The sequence below is a fragment of the Ceratotherium simum genome, chromosome 11, assembly GCF_057802395.1.
Source record: "Ceratotherium simum simum isolate JZ-2026a chromosome 11, ASM5780239v1, whole genome shotgun sequence".
NCBI classification, from domain to species: Eukaryota; Metazoa; Chordata; class Mammalia; order Perissodactyla; family Rhinocerotidae; genus Ceratotherium; species Ceratotherium simum.
The window spans coordinates 53,378,059-53,394,215 of record NC_141910.1 but is presented as its reverse complement, the minus strand read 5'-3'; the positions used below and the strand labels follow the sequence as shown (position 1 = coordinate 53,394,215).

The 16,157-nt window shown below is 49.0% G+C and overlaps 2 protein-coding genes across 6 annotated transcripts in view; one reads left to right on the top strand and one right to left on the bottom strand.

Annotated features, from left to right (window-relative positions):
• Positions 1–3: 3 nt before the first annotated feature.
• On the top strand, positions 4–1,645 carry KRTCAP3 (keratinocyte associated protein 3). 3 transcript variants are annotated; one of them, XM_004418216.3, is made up of 7 exons: positions 4–105; positions 253–437; positions 521–580; positions 757–963; positions 1,083–1,217; positions 1,322–1,434; positions 1,557–1,645. In XM_004418216.3, the coding sequence occupies exons 1-6, from the start codon at positions 78–80 to the stop codon at positions 1,427–1,429; spliced, it is 723 nt and encodes a 240-aa protein (XP_004418273.1). In that variant the 5' UTR covers positions 4–77; the 3' UTR covers positions 1,430–1,434; positions 1,557–1,645. The 3 variants fall into 3 exon arrangements, with proteins under 3 accessions (XP_004418273.1, XP_087293118.1, XP_087293117.1); XM_087436991.1 differs by having other exon boundaries at positions 49–437; XM_087436992.1 differs by lacking the exon at positions 757–963 and having other exon boundaries at positions 34–437.
• A 76-nt stretch (positions 1,646–1,721) lies between these two features.
• The window catches only part of IFT172 (intraflagellar transport 172), a 32,484-nt gene continuing 18,048 nt past the window's right edge, over positions 1,722–16,157 (bottom strand). The window contains exons 19-48 of one of the 3 annotated variants that reach the window (XM_004418212.3): positions 15,066–15,150; positions 14,669–14,761; positions 14,060–14,137; positions 13,569–13,817; positions 13,308–13,386; positions 12,979–13,099; positions 12,644–12,788; positions 12,031–12,120; positions 11,375–11,472; positions 11,067–11,202; positions 10,865–10,981; positions 10,398–10,540; positions 9,516–9,609; positions 9,298–9,362; positions 8,925–9,105; positions 8,572–8,681; positions 8,324–8,453; positions 6,090–6,188; positions 5,775–5,884; positions 5,581–5,644; positions 5,388–5,474; positions 4,974–5,090; positions 4,274–4,384; positions 3,964–4,083; positions 3,310–3,405; positions 3,032–3,091; positions 2,848–2,946; positions 2,373–2,526; positions 2,084–2,175; positions 1,722–1,872 (exon numbers count right to left, since the gene is read on the bottom strand). In XM_004418212.3, coding sequence (XP_004418269.1) covers positions 1,783–1,872; positions 2,084–2,175; positions 2,373–2,526; positions 2,848–2,946; positions 3,032–3,091; positions 3,310–3,405; positions 3,964–4,083; positions 4,274–4,384; positions 4,974–5,090; positions 5,388–5,474; positions 5,581–5,644; positions 5,775–5,884; positions 6,090–6,188; positions 8,324–8,453; positions 8,572–8,681; positions 8,925–9,105; positions 9,298–9,362; positions 9,516–9,609; positions 10,398–10,540; positions 10,865–10,981; positions 11,067–11,202; positions 11,375–11,472; positions 12,031–12,120; positions 12,644–12,788; positions 12,979–13,099; positions 13,308–13,386; positions 13,569–13,817; positions 14,060–14,137; positions 14,669–14,761; positions 15,066–15,150 — 3,313 coding nt within the window. In that variant the 3' untranslated portion in view covers positions 1,722–1,782. The remainder of the gene's footprint in view (positions 1,873–2,083; positions 2,176–2,372; positions 2,527–2,847; positions 2,947–3,031; positions 3,092–3,309; positions 3,406–3,963; positions 4,084–4,273; positions 4,385–4,973; positions 5,091–5,387; positions 5,475–5,580; positions 5,645–5,774; positions 5,885–6,089; positions 6,189–8,323; positions 8,454–8,571; positions 8,682–8,924; positions 9,106–9,297; positions 9,363–9,515; positions 9,610–10,397; positions 10,541–10,864; positions 10,982–11,066; positions 11,203–11,374; positions 11,473–12,030; positions 12,121–12,643; positions 12,789–12,978; positions 13,100–13,307; positions 13,387–13,568; positions 13,818–14,059; positions 14,138–14,668; positions 14,762–15,065; positions 15,151–16,157) is intronic. The other 2 variants (XM_087436986.1, XM_087436987.1) reach the window with 2 other exon arrangements.

Sequence of the window (16,157 nt, the reverse complement as noted above, 5' to 3'; positions counted from 1 at the left end):
GGAACTGGCCACCGGGAGAGCGAGGGAGGGGCCGGGGCCAGGTAGAGCTGCCCGGCGGCGAGGCGCCGAGGGACGGGATGAGGTGCTGCCGCTTCTGCAGATTCGGTAACTTCCGGGCCCTCCGGTCTCGGTCTCGTTCCCCTGCGCCTACCCTCGACCCCGTCCTACAGCCCCTGGTTAGCCTGGGGCTGCCGCGAGGGGCCTCGCGCTTCCTCTCCCGGCTCAGGCCTGCCCCTCACCGGTGCTTTGCAGACGCGGCCCGGGGTCCCCGGCGGCTTATGCGCGTGGGCCTCGCATTGATCCTGGTGGGCCACGTGAACCTGCTGCTGGGGGCCGTGCTGCACGGCACCGTCCTGCGGCACGTGGCCAATCCCCGCGGCGCCGTCACCCCGGAGTACATCACCGCCAATGTCATCTCCGTGGGCTCAGGGCTGCTGGTGAGCGCCGCGGGCGGGGTGGGGCGGGGCCGCGGCCCGGCGGCGCGGAGAGCAACGCGGGCCTCAGGCTTTGTGTCTTGCAGAGTGTTTCCGTGGGACTTGTGGCCCTCTTGGCATCCAGGAACCTTCTTCGCCCACGACTGGTGAGAGGGGATTTCCGGACCTTTAATGAGTAGGCCTTGAGTCAAGGAAATGGGGGCTGACACAGCTTCATCTTTAAGTAGGAGGAGGAGCCTCACATAGAGAAACCTGAGGAGTCTAGTCAGGGGGAGAGTCAGCTGCCCCCAGGCTGCTCACCCTGACTTTCTGCTCTCGCCAGCACTGGGCCCTGCTGGCACTAGCTCTGGTGAACCTGCTCTTGTCCGCTGCCTGCTCCCTGGGCCTCCTCCTTGCTGTGTCACTCACTGTGGCCAATGGTGGCCGCCGTCTTATTGGTGACTGCCATCCAGGACTGCTGGATCCTTTGCTACCGCTGGACCAGGGGCCTGGACACACTGACTGCTCCTTTGACCCCACAAGAATCTATGTGAGTCCATTCTCTTCTCAAAAGGATGAGGAGGATGGTCCTGCCCTTTTAATTTGCCCCTATTTGCCACTCGTGCCCTGCTCCCTCTTAGTCCCCCACCATTCCTCTTCCCCTGTTAGGATACAGCCTTGGCTCTCTGGATCCCTTCTTTGCTCATGTCTGCAGCGGAGGCTGTTCTGTCTGGTTACTGCTGTGTGGCTGCACTCACTCTACGTGGGGTTGGGCCCTGCAGGAAGGAAGGACTACAGGGGCAGGTAAGGAAGATGAACAGGAAGGGTTCATTCAACACAGATTGGCTGTTGAAAAGATGCTGAACTATAATTCAGGGCCGGAGTACTAACTCTACCCTCTTCTGCAGCTGGAGGAACTGACAGAGCTTGAACTTCCTAAATTTAAAAGGCAGGAAAATGAACAGCTACTGGATCAAAATCAAGAAATCCAGGCATCACAGAAAAGTTGGGTTTAGGACAGGTAATGGGCGGTGAGGATTGTGGCCTGGGAAAAGGGTGGGGGCAGGGAACCACTCTTAAAACTGGGTTGAGTCCTTTGCTATGCTGTTTGTCCTCTGACCCAGGCTACCTCCTATCATGCAGGTGCTGATCCAGAGGCTCAGTCCCCAAGAGTTTTCCACTGACTCCTAGGATGATATAAACAATTATAATAAAAGAACTCTTTTATTCTACTTGATTATGATTCTTTTGGAGGAAAAAGGACACTGGACTGGTGTTGGGGGTGACCTTCATCAAAGAATACAGTGGTCTCAGTTACAAGACTTTAATGAGGGAGAGAATCTAATAACTCTTCCTTGAGCTCTACCAGTTACTGAAAGGAAAAGCTGGTGCTAGGTAGCCCTCCACACCACTGACTGATGAATTTCAGCACATCCTGGCATACTGGGCTGTGGGAGGTCTGTGAGGAAACAGAAAGAACATGAGAGGAACTCATTAGTGCTGAGAAAAACATTCCTGATATAAAGAAAATCAACTCCATCTCAGCATGGGGAGCAGGGTTCAAGGCCTGCACCTGCCTTCTTGACAATCCCACCCGCCCTTCTAGTGGTTTGTTGTTGTTCTTCAGTGCTGCTCTCCCTGCCCCCATTCTTCAAGTCTCCCTCTCTAACCTTGATAGCCATAAGGAACTTATTCCAGTTGTCCTTGTTAGCTGCCTTCCCTGGCCGCTTAAATTCAATTTTGTTCCTCAGAATGGGGTATCCTGTGGGGAAAAAAAAAAAGTGAACTGGGGTTTGAGAGGGATTGAGGGGGGAAAACGACAAGCAATTTGGGGTACAAAGTAGGCTGTTCTTGTCTTCTGCATTCTTTACTGAATCACAGTAAAATAGTTTCTTGATCCTGCTGTTTTTCCTTCCTTTCCACCCACCACAGAATATGGGGTGCTGTAGGATTCTGTACCAGTAATGAGGCAGGGCAGTGCCCGAACTCCAGTGCTCGCTGCCACCAGGGAAGCCTCGTAGGCACCACGCTCATCCTGAGGCAGAACTTGTTCCAGCCGCTGGTCCATTGAGACCGTGAGCACCCAGTCTCGAACCTCTTCTCTCTGAGCCTCCTAGGAAGGACAGGGAGCAGCAGCTTCATGCAGGGCAGGGCAAGTGGAGGGTGGTAGGTGAGGGGGTTTTCTAAGCCATCACCCTGTGTACTGCCTTTTACCCATAAATGAGTCTCCTTGGACTGGGGGTCACAGTCACAGCCTTAGCTTTTTCCTCTGCTTCTACTTTCACTGAAGGAATAGTGAGGGCTGAGGCCCTTCCAAAGATGTTGCTGACTGATGCCCATTACAAAGGGTTGCGGGGGACCAACCTAATATGTCCTCCCTTCTCAGTGGACTCACACTGGTGGGGCCTCCTGTTCTCCAATCCTGCACCCTTACCGGTATGTGCTGCTTGGCTGGGAGTGGCACCTCAAAGGGAATGTCTGTATCCTGAAAGTCAGAGTGGTCAAGGGCATCCAGAGTCCCTTCTTCGATTGCCTGCGGCAGAGTGGGTAGCCATGAGATAGGCACAGCCTGTGACCGGCAAAACCTCCCAACCTCTGGGCACGACTTGCCTACTCACATCCGTCAGATCCAAAAAGCGGTTGAGGAAGATGAATGCCATGTTCTCCCAGCCAACTGCCTGCAACAGAGGAAAGTTGCAAGTGGGAGTGAGCAGCTGGGCTGGACGCTGCTTTTCCAGGATGCAGGGCAAGAATCGAGGAAGATACAGGAAAACAATATCCTCCATAACATCAGCCCTACACTCAGCTTTGCTCTACCTGAGCAGATGGGATATTCTACCTTCCAACTTTTGATTTCCTTATCTCCTCGGCCCCACCCTTCCTTGTCCCAGCTCACCTTGGCAGCAATGCCTGCTTCATAGAAGGCCTTGTCTGCAGGTAGTAGCTGGGTGTGACGTAACAGTGAAACAGAAAGCCTGGCAGCCACAGTTTCCTATGGATTAAAGTCTAAGCATTATGATTCTGGCACTATAGTGACTGGGCTACCAGACCAATGATCTTATAACTAAGGCAGCCACAGAACCAGAAAACCAACAAATCAGTATTATATTGCTCTGGATTTCAAGCAGTTCTGGGTCTTAGTTTTCTTCATCTGCACAAGAGAACTGGACTTAGATTATTTCTAAATCTCCTTCCACTTCTAGAATTCTATCATCCAAGTATATGAACTAAATATACGATATACTATCAGGAATAAGCCAAAATTATGTGTATATTATAAGAGGTCAATACAGAAATCATGGGATTTGAATGTTTAAGCATAATGTGGCTGGAACAATGTGGGCACAGAGCCCTTAGAAGGTCAAAGGAGTACAGGAAGAAAACCATCTCAAAAGCATCCCTTCAGCAAGGGTCAAAGATTCCTTTAAACAGAAGAGAAGCTAGCAGAGAAGTAGGCCAAGCTTGAGAATCCAGAACTTGAATTCATTCAACTTAAATACATTTGAAGATGTGTCCATAAGACTGAATACTCCTCCCGCCTCCATCTCACCAGCTGTTTGACGCTCTGGGCCGCAGAGCGAGTGGCATAGTAATGAGCGATCAGCAGCATCGTCTCGAACTCCTCATGGGCTGGAGAGTTTGCCTCACTGGACTTTACCAGGTTTTCACACTAGAGCAGGAAGAGCCTGGGTCAGGGGTCAGAGGAGTGCCAGGGCCATAGAGTGGTCAGTAGACCACTGGTCACCTGGACGAGGAAGGTACAATACAACTGAGGGTAAAGGTTTATGTGCATGAAAGAAGAGACGAGGACAGGGACAAGTGGAGTAGCCTTTTCACTCTTGTTGACCGGACTTCCTCACCAGGTTGAAGAGGACATCCCGAAGATCAGCCCAGTTGTGATAGGCCTCAGCACTGTTGGTCCCAGGTGAGCTCACCATGTCAGTGAAGATCCTCTTGTAGATGTTGAAGTTCTGGAGGTAGACAGGGAAAGGAAGGCTAAGTGAGAAGGGGACAACTAGAAGAAAGTCAGTGGAAGTGGGGCCAAAGGAGGAAAACAGGCTGTAAATGTGTGCATAGAGGAGGGAAGGGACAATGATGGAGAAAGTGTTGATTATTTTTAGGGATGAGAAAGAAGAGGAGTAAGAAAATAACTATTTCTTACTAATTGGTGTTCTGTGAGTGTGGGAAAATGTGTGAATGTGAATGCACAGTTACAGTATTAATGGGCTAATATTCCAGAGAGCTGTGATGCTCAGATAGGAGAGTGGTGTTTATTCTCTGGAGGAAGTTATTAAGGCCCTAGGGGTGTGTGCAGGATTCATCTCTGAAAGACTGTTCTCTGTGTGTTAGCTAAGAGCATGGGGAGGTTGGGTGTTTCTTCAAAGGGTAAATCCTCCAGAGAGGCTGTATATTTCAGAAGAGGCTGGGAGGGGTCTCTGGGCATGATGCTCTCTAATGAAGGAGTCCTTTGAGAAGATAGTTCCTGAGAGGATGGGTGGTTCTTGAGGAGAAGGTAAGACTTTCCTTGAGGAAACATTCACCCCAAGAAGCAAGCTGTACCTGAGGGTTAGCAGGGGCTCCGTGTTGCACATACAGGGCCAGTGCCTGGGCATAGCCACCCTCTCGGATCAGGTGAGTCGCATACAAAGCCACGTACTTGTGCAGAATCTTGTAGTTCTGTCCCGGGGGTGGAGGAAAAGCATGGGGGAGGCTGGGATCAGTAAGACAAGACAGTGAGGGTGGGGTGCTGACTTGAGGCTGTAGATTTGTTTAAGAGGCAAAGGGCATATACAAGCCAGGCCCAGGTAGGCCTCTGACCCCAACTTCAGAGTGTGGAAGACTGAGCCCCCTGATGCTGATTAGGGATCTTTGGGGTTTGGGCTTTGGAGGAAGTAAGAGATACAGCTCTGGGGCAGGTGAGAAGTCAAGGGAAAACGTACAGAAGAGCTGGGAATAGGAGGAAGAGAGCAGTACCTGCTTGGTAGCTGTTTCAATGCACTTGTCCCACTGGCCCTGCTCCACATACAGGTCCAAAGCAGCCACTACATCCACACCCACCAGCTATGGATCAGTTGAAAAGAGAGAGTTACATGAGGAACTCATGTCTTGAGCTCATCTCTTGAGCTTCTCTGTGCGTTCTGCCTCCTGCTAACTCTGCAAGTCTCACCGAGTCCACTTTGCCCTGGTTCTTGAGGAACTCTTTATAATGCTGGTCCACGTAGTCTTCATACCTGTGAAGATGTACACAGATCTCACACTTCATGGTCCAGGGATACACACCCTCCCCGTGAGAACTTTCTCCCAGTCTTTACAAAAGGCAGTACAAGAGAATTTCCCACTGAGAAAGGGTTGTGAGCTTACCGGGGATCTAACTCCTTGGCCACACGCTTGGCCTTGTTCCATTCCTCACCCTCAATGAAAGCATCGATTGCTTCCTTGACTAGGTCCAGGTTCAGATAGAGCTCTGCAGCCTGCATGGTGGGAAATCAGAGACTGGAGACCATCTTTCCCCTTCACTCCCCAGTCCTTGCTCTGTGAACTCTCTTCTCTGTTTCCCCAGAACTGCATACCACACCTGCCAAGAGACCCACCTCACACACCTTCCTGGGTGTAGATGTCACCATTCCACCCATCTCTGTGGAATCTATCTCTTTTCAGTCCTAGCACCCTACTTACTGCACTGTGCTTTCCAATTCCAATCAGCTGGGGTCCTACAGCCCGAACTACTTCCAGACTTCGTTGGGGAGGCAGAAACTTGATGGAGAGTTCAGCTGCCTGAGTGGTTGAACAGAAGATGGAAATGGGTAGGAGAGACAAATACCACTGGGGGTCCTCGGCCTAATCTATTTTTTCCCTCCAGTTGCCAACTTTCTCTCTCACACTCTCCCTCACCTTCCATGTTCCTGGGCAAAAACTGCCTCATGGTCCATCGAGCCTTTAAATGACCATCAGTGGACTATCTGTTCCTCTCAGCTCATCTTCTTGCAGATACTCTCTTTGCTGTCTGAGGTCACTGCATTTGGTCCTGCCACCTTTGACAAATTGGTTTCTCAAGTTCTTTGTCACAAACAGAATCTTGGTAGCATGGTATAGAAAAAGAACTCCTAAAATAGGAGTCCAAGGCATTCTGCAACTATTTGTGTTGGGCTTTTCTGACCCTTGGTTTCTTCATCCATAAGAGTTATGGTGAGTCTAGATATGTACTGTCCAGAACGGAAGCATTAGTCACATGTGGCTAGTCCCAGTAGAGATGTGCTGTGCTCAAAGACTTAGTATGAAACAAGGAATGTAAAATATCTCAATAAATTTTTATAGTGAAATATTTCAAACTATTGAAATAATAGTTTAGATATATTGGGTTAAGTAAAATATGTTAAAATTATTTTCACCCGTATCTTTTTTATTTATTTGAATGAGGCTACTAGAAAATTTTAAATTACATGTGTGACTTATCTTTGTGACTTGCATTATTTTTCAATTGGACAGTGCTGGTCTAGATGGTCTTGGAGACACCTTCCAACCCTGAAACTCAGTAATTCTACAAACCCAAGTGTTCTATAAGCTCACACTATTTCCACTGTGGTGCTGACATCCTCACCAGATTTTAATTTCCACGCAGTCTAGTTTAGCTATGGTCTGTACTAATCCTCCTGGTCTTTCCCCCACCTATTCTTGCCTCTTTCTTTACCTGCCAAACCCTTCAATGCTTAAAGTGCCCCAATCCTGGAAGCTATCCTCTGACTAATCTGAAGAAGGTATAGTCATGCATGCACCCCAGTGAACAACCCCCCAGAGTAAGACACAGCAGATGCTTACTAAATACTTGCTGATTAAACTCTGCTAAACTCATACAACCAATCATCAGTCCTTCTTTCTACTTCTTCCCCTCCAACTTCTAGGGGTTCTTCAATTACAAGGCCTCAGAAACCTAAGGGAAATTTTGCAGGGGCATCATCACACAACATTTTATTTAGGGGGTTGACCAACCTTGCCTCCTCATAACTCCTAATACCCGTATTTCCCTGAATCTAAGGCACATCATTTAAACTATACATGTATCCCAATTTCGAAGGTACTAAAATGTGATTATATATATCTTAGAATTCATAAAACATATTGGTTTGGTTTAATCTGCTAGAGGCTTCTTTTCAGGAGCTGCTGGGTAGAGGAGGAGCCTCTGGTTTCTTCCTGGCCTCCCTCTAGCTCCAGCTCCAGGGTTTGGATTTGCCCTTCCAGCTCCGGTTCCAGGCCTACCTCCTCCCACACAAAGCCTCCTGACGCCCCCAGCTCACAGAGATCTCACCCTTCTCTGAACTCCACTTATTTTTTTTGGTGAGGAAGATCAGCCCTGAGCTAACATCCATGCCAATACTCCTCTTTTTGCTGAGGAAGACCAGCCCTGAGCTAACATCTATTGCCAATCTTCCTCCTTTTTTTCCCTTTTTCTCCCCAAAGCCCCGGTAGATAGTTGTGTGTCATAGTTGCACATCCTTCTAGTTGCTGTATGTGGGACGCTGCCTCAGCGTGGCCGGACAAGCGGTGCGTCGGTGCGCACCGGGGATCCAAACCCAGGCTGCCAGTAGTGGAGCGCGCGCACTTAACCGCTAAGCCATGGGGCCGGCCCCTGAACTCCACTTTGAATCACACACTTTAGTCTTCACTCAGATACAATATTAATTAATTGAGCCATGTGTTAGTCTAACTTCCCCCAATTTCTAGCTGTCAGGGTTCTGTCTTATATCCCCTTTTATAGCCTTCATAGGTTCTAGATCTAGCATCTAGCAAGAACTCATTAGATACCTGTTTGAAACAAAAAGACACAGGAGAAAAAAGATGAATGTCTGAGAAGGAACGCTGGGTGAGTGGAGGCCTGGGGAAGCGGAGGGCCAGGAAAGGTGGGCAGGCCTCACCTTCATCCAGCACTTCTCCACCAGGCTGCTGCTTCCTGAGTCCCGCACTTTGAGGTAACAGTCGACTGCACGGCTATACTCTCCAGCCTGCTCCCACTGTCGAGCTTGTTCCACTAGTCCCTCCATGCCCCTGTGAAGAGGAGAGTGCTTGTGACCAGGAATGCAGGGGGGCAGCATGGCCTATCCTGTGCACACCTTGTGACCCACCCCCAACCCTGCCAACATTTCCTGGCCTCCCAGCTTCATACCTGGCCCCCTTCTTAGTAGCTTCCCGCTCATACTCTTCCTGCAGAGCCTCCAGCTGGCCAGGCATGTAGTCCTTGCAGATCCGCAGGGCATCACTCCATAATCCAGCCTCCTGCTCAGATTTCCAGGTATCAGGAGGGTAGAGGCAGACATGACAGCTTCCCACTGCCAAACAGGTGCTATGACCCACTGATCCCTGGGTCCTTGGACCTCTCTTCTCCTTTCTCTTATCTCTCCTTCGCCCTGTCCACTGCTAACCTACTGGATCTTTCTCAGTGCCAGGGGTCAGTGTAGCACTCTGTGGGCTCTCATACTCTCTCACCCTCCCCTCACGGCCCTGACTCCGGTGCCCTACCTTATAATAACTGAGGGCCAGGCCTGGTCTCTGGGCCCGAAGCAGCAGCCCTTCTGCTTTATGAAAGTCCTTCTCCTCCAAGGCCCCCCGGGCCTGCCCCACGAGCACCTCGGCAACGCTGTCAGGGTCGTGGGCCTCGGCTACACGCTGAGCTGCCTCCCAATCCTGGTTGTGGACAAACCTGCTCCCAGGTGGGGACACAGGGCAGGCTGAGTATGGGACTGAGGTCTCAACAATGACAGGCAAACAGCCATGTCACTGAGGGGGTATAAGATTTATTGGTACTAGGTTTAGATGAAGGTGAAGATGACAATGTAAGATCCTGGGGCTGTGCTTGGGAGGACAGAATTAAGGAATTTATGGGATAACTCACATGAGGACTGCTTCCTTGGGTTTACCAGCCCTGATGAATTCAGCTTCAGCTTCTTCAAATTTACCCTAGAGGGAGAGAAAGGCAGCCTCACGTGATGAGAAGGAGACTGGCATCACAGGCAGTCATGAGACAGGAGGTTTGATGGGCAATGGGCTGGGGATGGAAAGGAGGGCTCTGTGGTCAGGGTCAAAAGCAATGGAGAAGGACCACATTCATACCTCATCCTCCAGGTACATAGCATATCTGAGATGAATCTCAGGGGTTTTGTGCTTGAGCGCCAGCCGAGAGAGTTCAAAAGCAAATTCAAAGGAGCTGAAATGGAAGGGGCAGATAAAGTTTGCCTACTCAATACTTCCTTTATAAGAGGAAAAGAGAAACAGAGGGCAAAAGCAAACAGAGACAGGGCAAAGACTGAGGGGAGGAAAAGGGACAGATTAAGAAAGACAGTCCATATGAAGTGATAGAGAAGCACAGAGAGATATAAAGGAAGACATGGATCAAGAGACACTTGGAAAGGCCTGTGCTTCCCCGAGACCAGCGGACTGAGAAGCAGTGGGATGAAGGAGGGAGGGCGAAGGAGGAGGGAGCCTCACAGCACTACTCGGACAGGGTAGGAAGGGCTCTTGGTGCTCCCACCACATCCTCCTGAGCCACATCCACATTAGCAGAAAAACAATCTCTCAAAAACGAGTAAGGCTATCCTCAGCAATCTGACTGATGCAGGATTACTACTGGTGTTTATAACATTTGCTTAAGAAAAGTTCATTTTGCATTTAACAGAATCCCACTTCCATTACTCAGAAGTAAGTTACTGGCTTAGTGCACTTTAGCTTTAAAAGCAGTTCTGTCTCCACATTTCTCCTTAGAACAGCCAAAGATTAAACACTGTTCTGAGCCCCTGGGGAATAGCAGCAGAATTACTAATTCATTGTTGCCTCTCTATCAAGTCCTTCCAAGAATCTCTCCCTACCACATTTCTTCTAAAAGCTGAGGCGAGCCTCAGCTTTTAGAAATGCTTTTCAGTTATATATCAAATTTCTTTCTCTATATAGAGGATTTGTCTGGAATGAGGCCAGTGGAGAGAAGGCTTAGGGCCTCACCAGTTGTCAGCAGCGTGGTCAACAGCAGCTTCCAGGAGTCCCAGCTTATTAAGCAGTCTGACTGCAGCCTCTCCTCCTAGGCTCTTTGCCCACAGATAGGCCACGTGTTTGTGGGCATTAGCTCCTCCATGAGCCTTGGCCACCTGTAAAGCAAAGCCACTCGGCAATCCTTCAACACAGGGGTACATGGCTGCTCCCTTCTCATCTCCAACCTGACCTCAGCTTTGACAAACATGAGGTGCCTGTTCTAGAACAACAGGAAGACGGCTAAGTTTCAGGGTCTCTTAACTTGCTTAGGGTCCAAGGATGGATTTCAGGTAGTCCACAAACCCTTAAAACTGTATGAGAAATGTTGTGTATAGGTGTGGACATTTTTCAAAGACACCTACAACCAGTTTAGAATTACAGTCACTTGAGAGTGAGGAAGAAGGATGGATGTACTCCTGAGTGTGGCCTGGACTCCTTACCCGGTACGCCTCTTCCCAAAGCCCATTGGACCGGTACATGTTCACTGTTGCCTTCCATTCCTGGGCCTCAAGGTAGTGATACTCAGCCTCCTGTAGTCGGCCTTCAGCCTCCAGCTCCTGGGGAAAGGTAGGTCAGAATGGAGAGAGGGGGAGACAGAGCCTGTTTGGGGAAGAGATGGGCAAGGACACGAGAAGAGCTCACCTTGCCCAGATGTAGGTGTGTGTCACTGAGGAGATCCGGGTGGTGCTTCCCTACTAGGCGGATCATATCATCATACAACCTGTGCTTTTTGAACATGGTGATGGCAAGATCAGGCTCTTCTACTGTTACGTATAGCCTGTGGATGGAAGACACACCTGGGGCCTCTTAGACCCAGATTCCTGCTGCTAGGGTCCTAAGAGATCCTGTCACTGCCTTCTGGGCAGAGGGCACATATCCCCAGACCCCATCTCTTCCTTCAGCCCTGAAGCCTCATCTCCCTCCACACCTCCTCTGGCGCCACAACTCACCTTTCAGCCTCCCGGTACTTGCCCTGCTTCTCCATCTCCTGAGCCTGGGTGATGTACAGCACCGAAACATCTTCTGGTCTCATGCACTTCATCGCCAGCTATGCAGACACACAGAGCCAGAGTAGCCTCAGAGAGCCAGGTGCCCCAAGGGAAGTAGAGGGACATGCAGAGAGGTCAGGGATGTGGGGCTTCAAGGAAACCTGTTTTCTTAGGAACTCTGAACTTTCCCAACAACCGCAGGAGTTTGGTTCCTGCCACTCTCCTACTCAGTTCAGGGAATTCCAAGTCTGTAAGGAGCAGAGTAGGAACTATATTCTGCTAAGGCAGGAGGGTCAGAGATGCCCTGTGCTGGGGGCATACGTTCCCATTACCATACTCCTACTGTATTCACTGGGCTCTGGGAGCAGAAGCGAGAACAAAGTTACCAATGTGAATAGAGCTTCGGGAGTGATATTTCAGATTCTCCAGCTCACAAACCCATCTGCTCTCTTCAGATTTGGGAACAAGGGCCTCTCTTCATCCTTGCCTTTCCTTGTGGCTAGGGATCAAAGTTACCCAGACTATATTTTGGAACTCTTTCTCAGCTTTTAGGGGACCTAGTGAAGGGGGAAATCAGAGACTAAGGAAAGTGGCAACACAACCACCTCATTCTCTACCTTGTGGGCTTGCTCCCAGCGGCCAGCCTGGGTATACATGTCTATCGCATCTTTTGTCCGGTCTCCCTTAGTGTAGAGCTCCTCAGCAATCTGTGGTTGAGAGATGTAGATGCAAAAGGTCAGAGCAATAGAGTTAAAGCAGCCCGTAGGAGGAAAGAACAAAACTTAGCTGGGATGGAGTAGAGCCCGGGATACCATTATCATATAATAACAGAGAAGAAAAGATGACTGTGAGTGTCTCAGACTTTCTACTGTTTTGAAAAACAGACCAGCCCAAAACAGTATGAGGACAACACAATCAGAGTTTAAGAGGGCCTTGATTTCTGCAATGCAAGCCAATTCTACATTGTAACTCTGTTTGAGTTATTCATGAACAATCACTCATGCTGGCACAGGAAGAGAGCTAGAGACTTACTTTATATATCTGGGAGAGGGGTCTGTGTCATGCTGGTATGAAATCGGGGCAGTACATGCCTTTTTTCTCATTGAGGGTGGTGATACTGTTGGGCCCCAGAAAGAATTTGTTGAGATGGTCCCCACTTCCTGTTCTAGATTCTCTCTTTGTTATCCTGTACTTCACTGCCTCAGGCTGCAGAAAGGGGCTCTTCCTCACCTCATACTCCTGCAGAGATGCATAGTGTTGGGCCACACGAGGATAGTATTTGGACGCAGTGTTCCGGTCCTGTAGATCTAATATATAAATTGCCTTCTTCCACTGGCGGGCACCCACGGCAGCCTCAATTGCCTTAATGGAGCACCTGGCATAGTTAGGAAAGGCATAAATATGTATGAGGAAAGAAGAAGATGGACAGAGGTAAAGAAACACCTCAAAAGCATACTCCAACCTACATTTTGAGATCTCATTTCTTTCAGGCCTTGGTGCCCTCACCTGCTCCATCACCTCTCACCTCATGCCCAAATCTCCTTTGCACCCCCATAAATCCATACCTGGCTTCAATGTAATGATTAATGGCTGCATCAAGCTGCTTCTGCTGCACCAAGTGGTCCCCCCACGCCTCCTCTAGTCTCACCACCTCCACTGGGAATGCCAAACGAGCCAGTTCCACTGCTACCAGAGAGAGACAGCATTCAGCTCAGACTTCTAGGGAAGGGACTCACGAAAAGTAAGACAGGGAAATGAGGCGTGGAATATAGGTGAGAAGTGGAGGAATAGAGAACTAAAGCCAGTCAACCTGAACAGATGCACAAAATAGTGTTGGGGGACTGTTTGGGCAAGAGTCTACGACAGTGAAAGATGGGTTGTAGGTGGCTGGTACCTTTCATGAATGCATTGCCTTTACAGTAGCACTCTAGGGCCTGCTGTGGATTTCGAATCTTCTCAAAGAGATCACCTGCCTGTTAAAACATACCATATTACCAACAATGATACCCCTACTACACAAATAATCAAGAATCAGCCCCAAAAGGAAGAGACTCAGCCTCCAGTCAGGGAGGGCTATGCACTCCAAGACTCCTCTGGGTGGGAGAGGGGCACTGAGCCCTGGAGATAAAGGATAGGAATAGGAAGCCAGCCATACCCTTTCATACAGTTCCCCCTTGATAAGGGCTGTGGTGATGTGTTCTACCAGCTCTGTGTTGGCTAGTAGTTCCTCTCGGGTCAGCACCAGCCGAGCAGCTTTGGCAGGGAGCCCTGCTTTGAGGTAGAGGCTGATGGCTGCTAGCCCATCCCCTTGGCTCTCCTGCAGTTCACCTGCTCGCTCCTCTTGCTGTGTGTCCATTAGCCATTGGTAGTAATCGCGGCGCAGCTTCTCCAGGGCTGGGTGCCCCTGGACATACAACAGAGAAGAACTAGAAGTCACATCCCTCCTTCCTGCCCTGCTGCTTCCCATGTTTCTCCAATCCCACTGTAGCAACGGAAATCCTCCTGGTCATCAATGTCCTAACTCCTCAGCATATCAGGTCCCAGCCCCAACCCCGTACCAGTTCCTATAGCCTTCTTGACAAGAGGAGATTTCTGATATTGATGGAACCAAGATCCAAACAACTGTGGAGAAGACAGAACTGGTACCTTGGCCTCAGCCACAGCGATACACTCGTCCCAACGGTGTAGCTGCTGGTACATGTCCATAGCCTCCTCAACAGCGTTCTAGAGGAACCCGGGCACAGCAAAGAGGGACATTGAGAAGATATGAGGATAAGAAATCAGCAAGCTCTCCTAAGCCTGGCTAAGACGCCAGCCCACGTGGACTAAAAGCCTCACCCTTTACTCATGCACAAGCAGAGGTAGATTTATTGTGAAACTAAAAGAAGCTTAAGCTTTAGGGCACCTTATTTGCAGAGGCCCCTTCCCAGGCAATTTTTCTTAAAGAGTGTTCCTCAAATTGTATAAACTTCAGGCCCCATAAAACCTGGATCTATCTCCATGCACAAGAATTGCAAAGACAGGCTCTTGAGTACAGGGGGAGATAGTGGACTTTTTAGAAAACAAAGAAGTAATTGTAAGTACTAATGCAGAGGAGGAAATTAAGGAGGATTGAAATTAACTGTATAAACCTTTCTAAAAGTTCTCCCCAAATCTATGGCAGCCCAGCTGACCAGTGCTCTTCCTCTCCTGTGTTTGCCTCGTTTTTTTTTTCCCTCTGATCCCCTCTTCAGCCGGTTCCTCTTCTCCCATCACCTGTTCCAAGAAGATCATTTCAGCCAGCTTGTAGTTCTTCTCTAGCATGGCTAGACGTGCTCGGACCTGATAAAAGTCTGTTCCTTCTCCACCCTGCAGGTAAAAAGGAGGTCCTGGTTATTCTGTTGGTGCTGCAGGGGCCACTCTGTCTGTGTGGGCTGAGACAGGAAGGCCAGAGAGACATGGAAGCTAAAAGACTTGGGAAGCTGAAAAACTTCATGGGGCTTAGCGGCTTGAGGTTTGGCAAGCAATTCCAAAATGGTCCAATTTGAGGGTGGAGGTGGGGTGGGCAGCGCAGAGGAAATTAGTCACGACTGGAAAGCTAGGAATCATGGGCCTGAGTACTAAGAGAAATCTCAGCTTGAGAGACTGAATGAATCAGGAGGATAATACTTGCATATTGCCGAGACACTTGATCTGCAATCTCATTGGTCTCATGCAGGAATCGAGCTTTTGCTACATGGCCCAAAGCAGAAAAGCACCTATAGTATGGAAGCAATAACAGTAACAGTAATGTTATTATAGGATCATCATCAACTCATTGGCTCAGCAGATACAGACTGAGAATCTGTTATGTGCCAGGCACTGTTCTTGCCACTGGAGACACAAAGGGGATCAGACAGATGAGGGCCTTGCTCTCAAGGAACTTACTTTCTAGTGAAAAGAAATAATTAGTAAACAAATAAACAAAGCTAATTTGAGAGAATAAAAAAGAAAAGAAAATAGTGTGACATTATAGACAGTAACTGAGGGGACTATTTAAGTTGGTAGTCAGAGAAGGCCTATCTGAGGAGCTGACATTTCAGCTGAGACCTGAATATAAGAAAGAGCCAGTCATGGCAAGATGGGGAAAAATTATTCCAGGCAGAGGGGATAGCTAGTGTAAAGGCCTGATGGCAGGAGTGAGCTTGGCATGCTCAAAGGGCCAAAAGGATGCCAGTGCGGCTGGAGATGAATAGGCACATAGGTAACTGGTATGAGAAGGAAGCAGAGGCCAAATATTGTAGGGCCTTAGGAAATGTAAAGGAGTCTGGGTTTTATACTAAGTATAATGGTAAGCTACTTGAAGGTTCTGAGCAAGAAAATGACATAATCTAATTTATGTTTCAAAAAATTACCTCAGGTGCTATGGGATGAATGGATCATAGGGGTATAAAAACAGTATCAGTGAGACTAATTAAGAGGCTTTGCAACGCTTCAGTTAGGAGACACCCGGGTGATCTGTTCTAGGGTGGAGACAGTAGAGCAGGACAAGAGATTCAGGATGTGTTTTGGAGACCTGGGTCAGAGTCCCTAGGGCTTGCTGATAGTCTAGCTCTGGGCAGTATGGGAAAAAAGGGATCAAGGATGACTCCTAGCCCAAATAGCAGCAGTTGACATTTATTGAGCACTTACAATCTGTGCTCTTTGCACAGATTCTCTCATTTGTTCTTCACTACCACTACCATTCTTCTCTACCATCTTACAAGGTAAATTCAATTATTATCCC

What these genes read in the sequence shown, in the direction of transcription:
- KRTCAP3 (XM_087436991.1), top strand. Translation starts at nt 78, where the DNA reads ATGAGGTGCTGCCGCTTCTGCAGATTCGGTAACTTCCGGGCCCTCCGG. An exon ending in TTGACCCCACAAGAATCTAT is followed by an intron (nt 964 to 1,082) that starts GTGAGTCCATTC and finishes TTCCCCTGTTAG; the next exon opens with GATACAGCCTTGGCTCTCTG. An exon ending in AGGAAGGACTACAGGGGCAG is followed by an intron (nt 1,218 to 1,321) that starts GTAAGGAAGATG and finishes CCTCTTCTGCAG; the next exon opens with CTGGAGGAACTGACAGAGCT.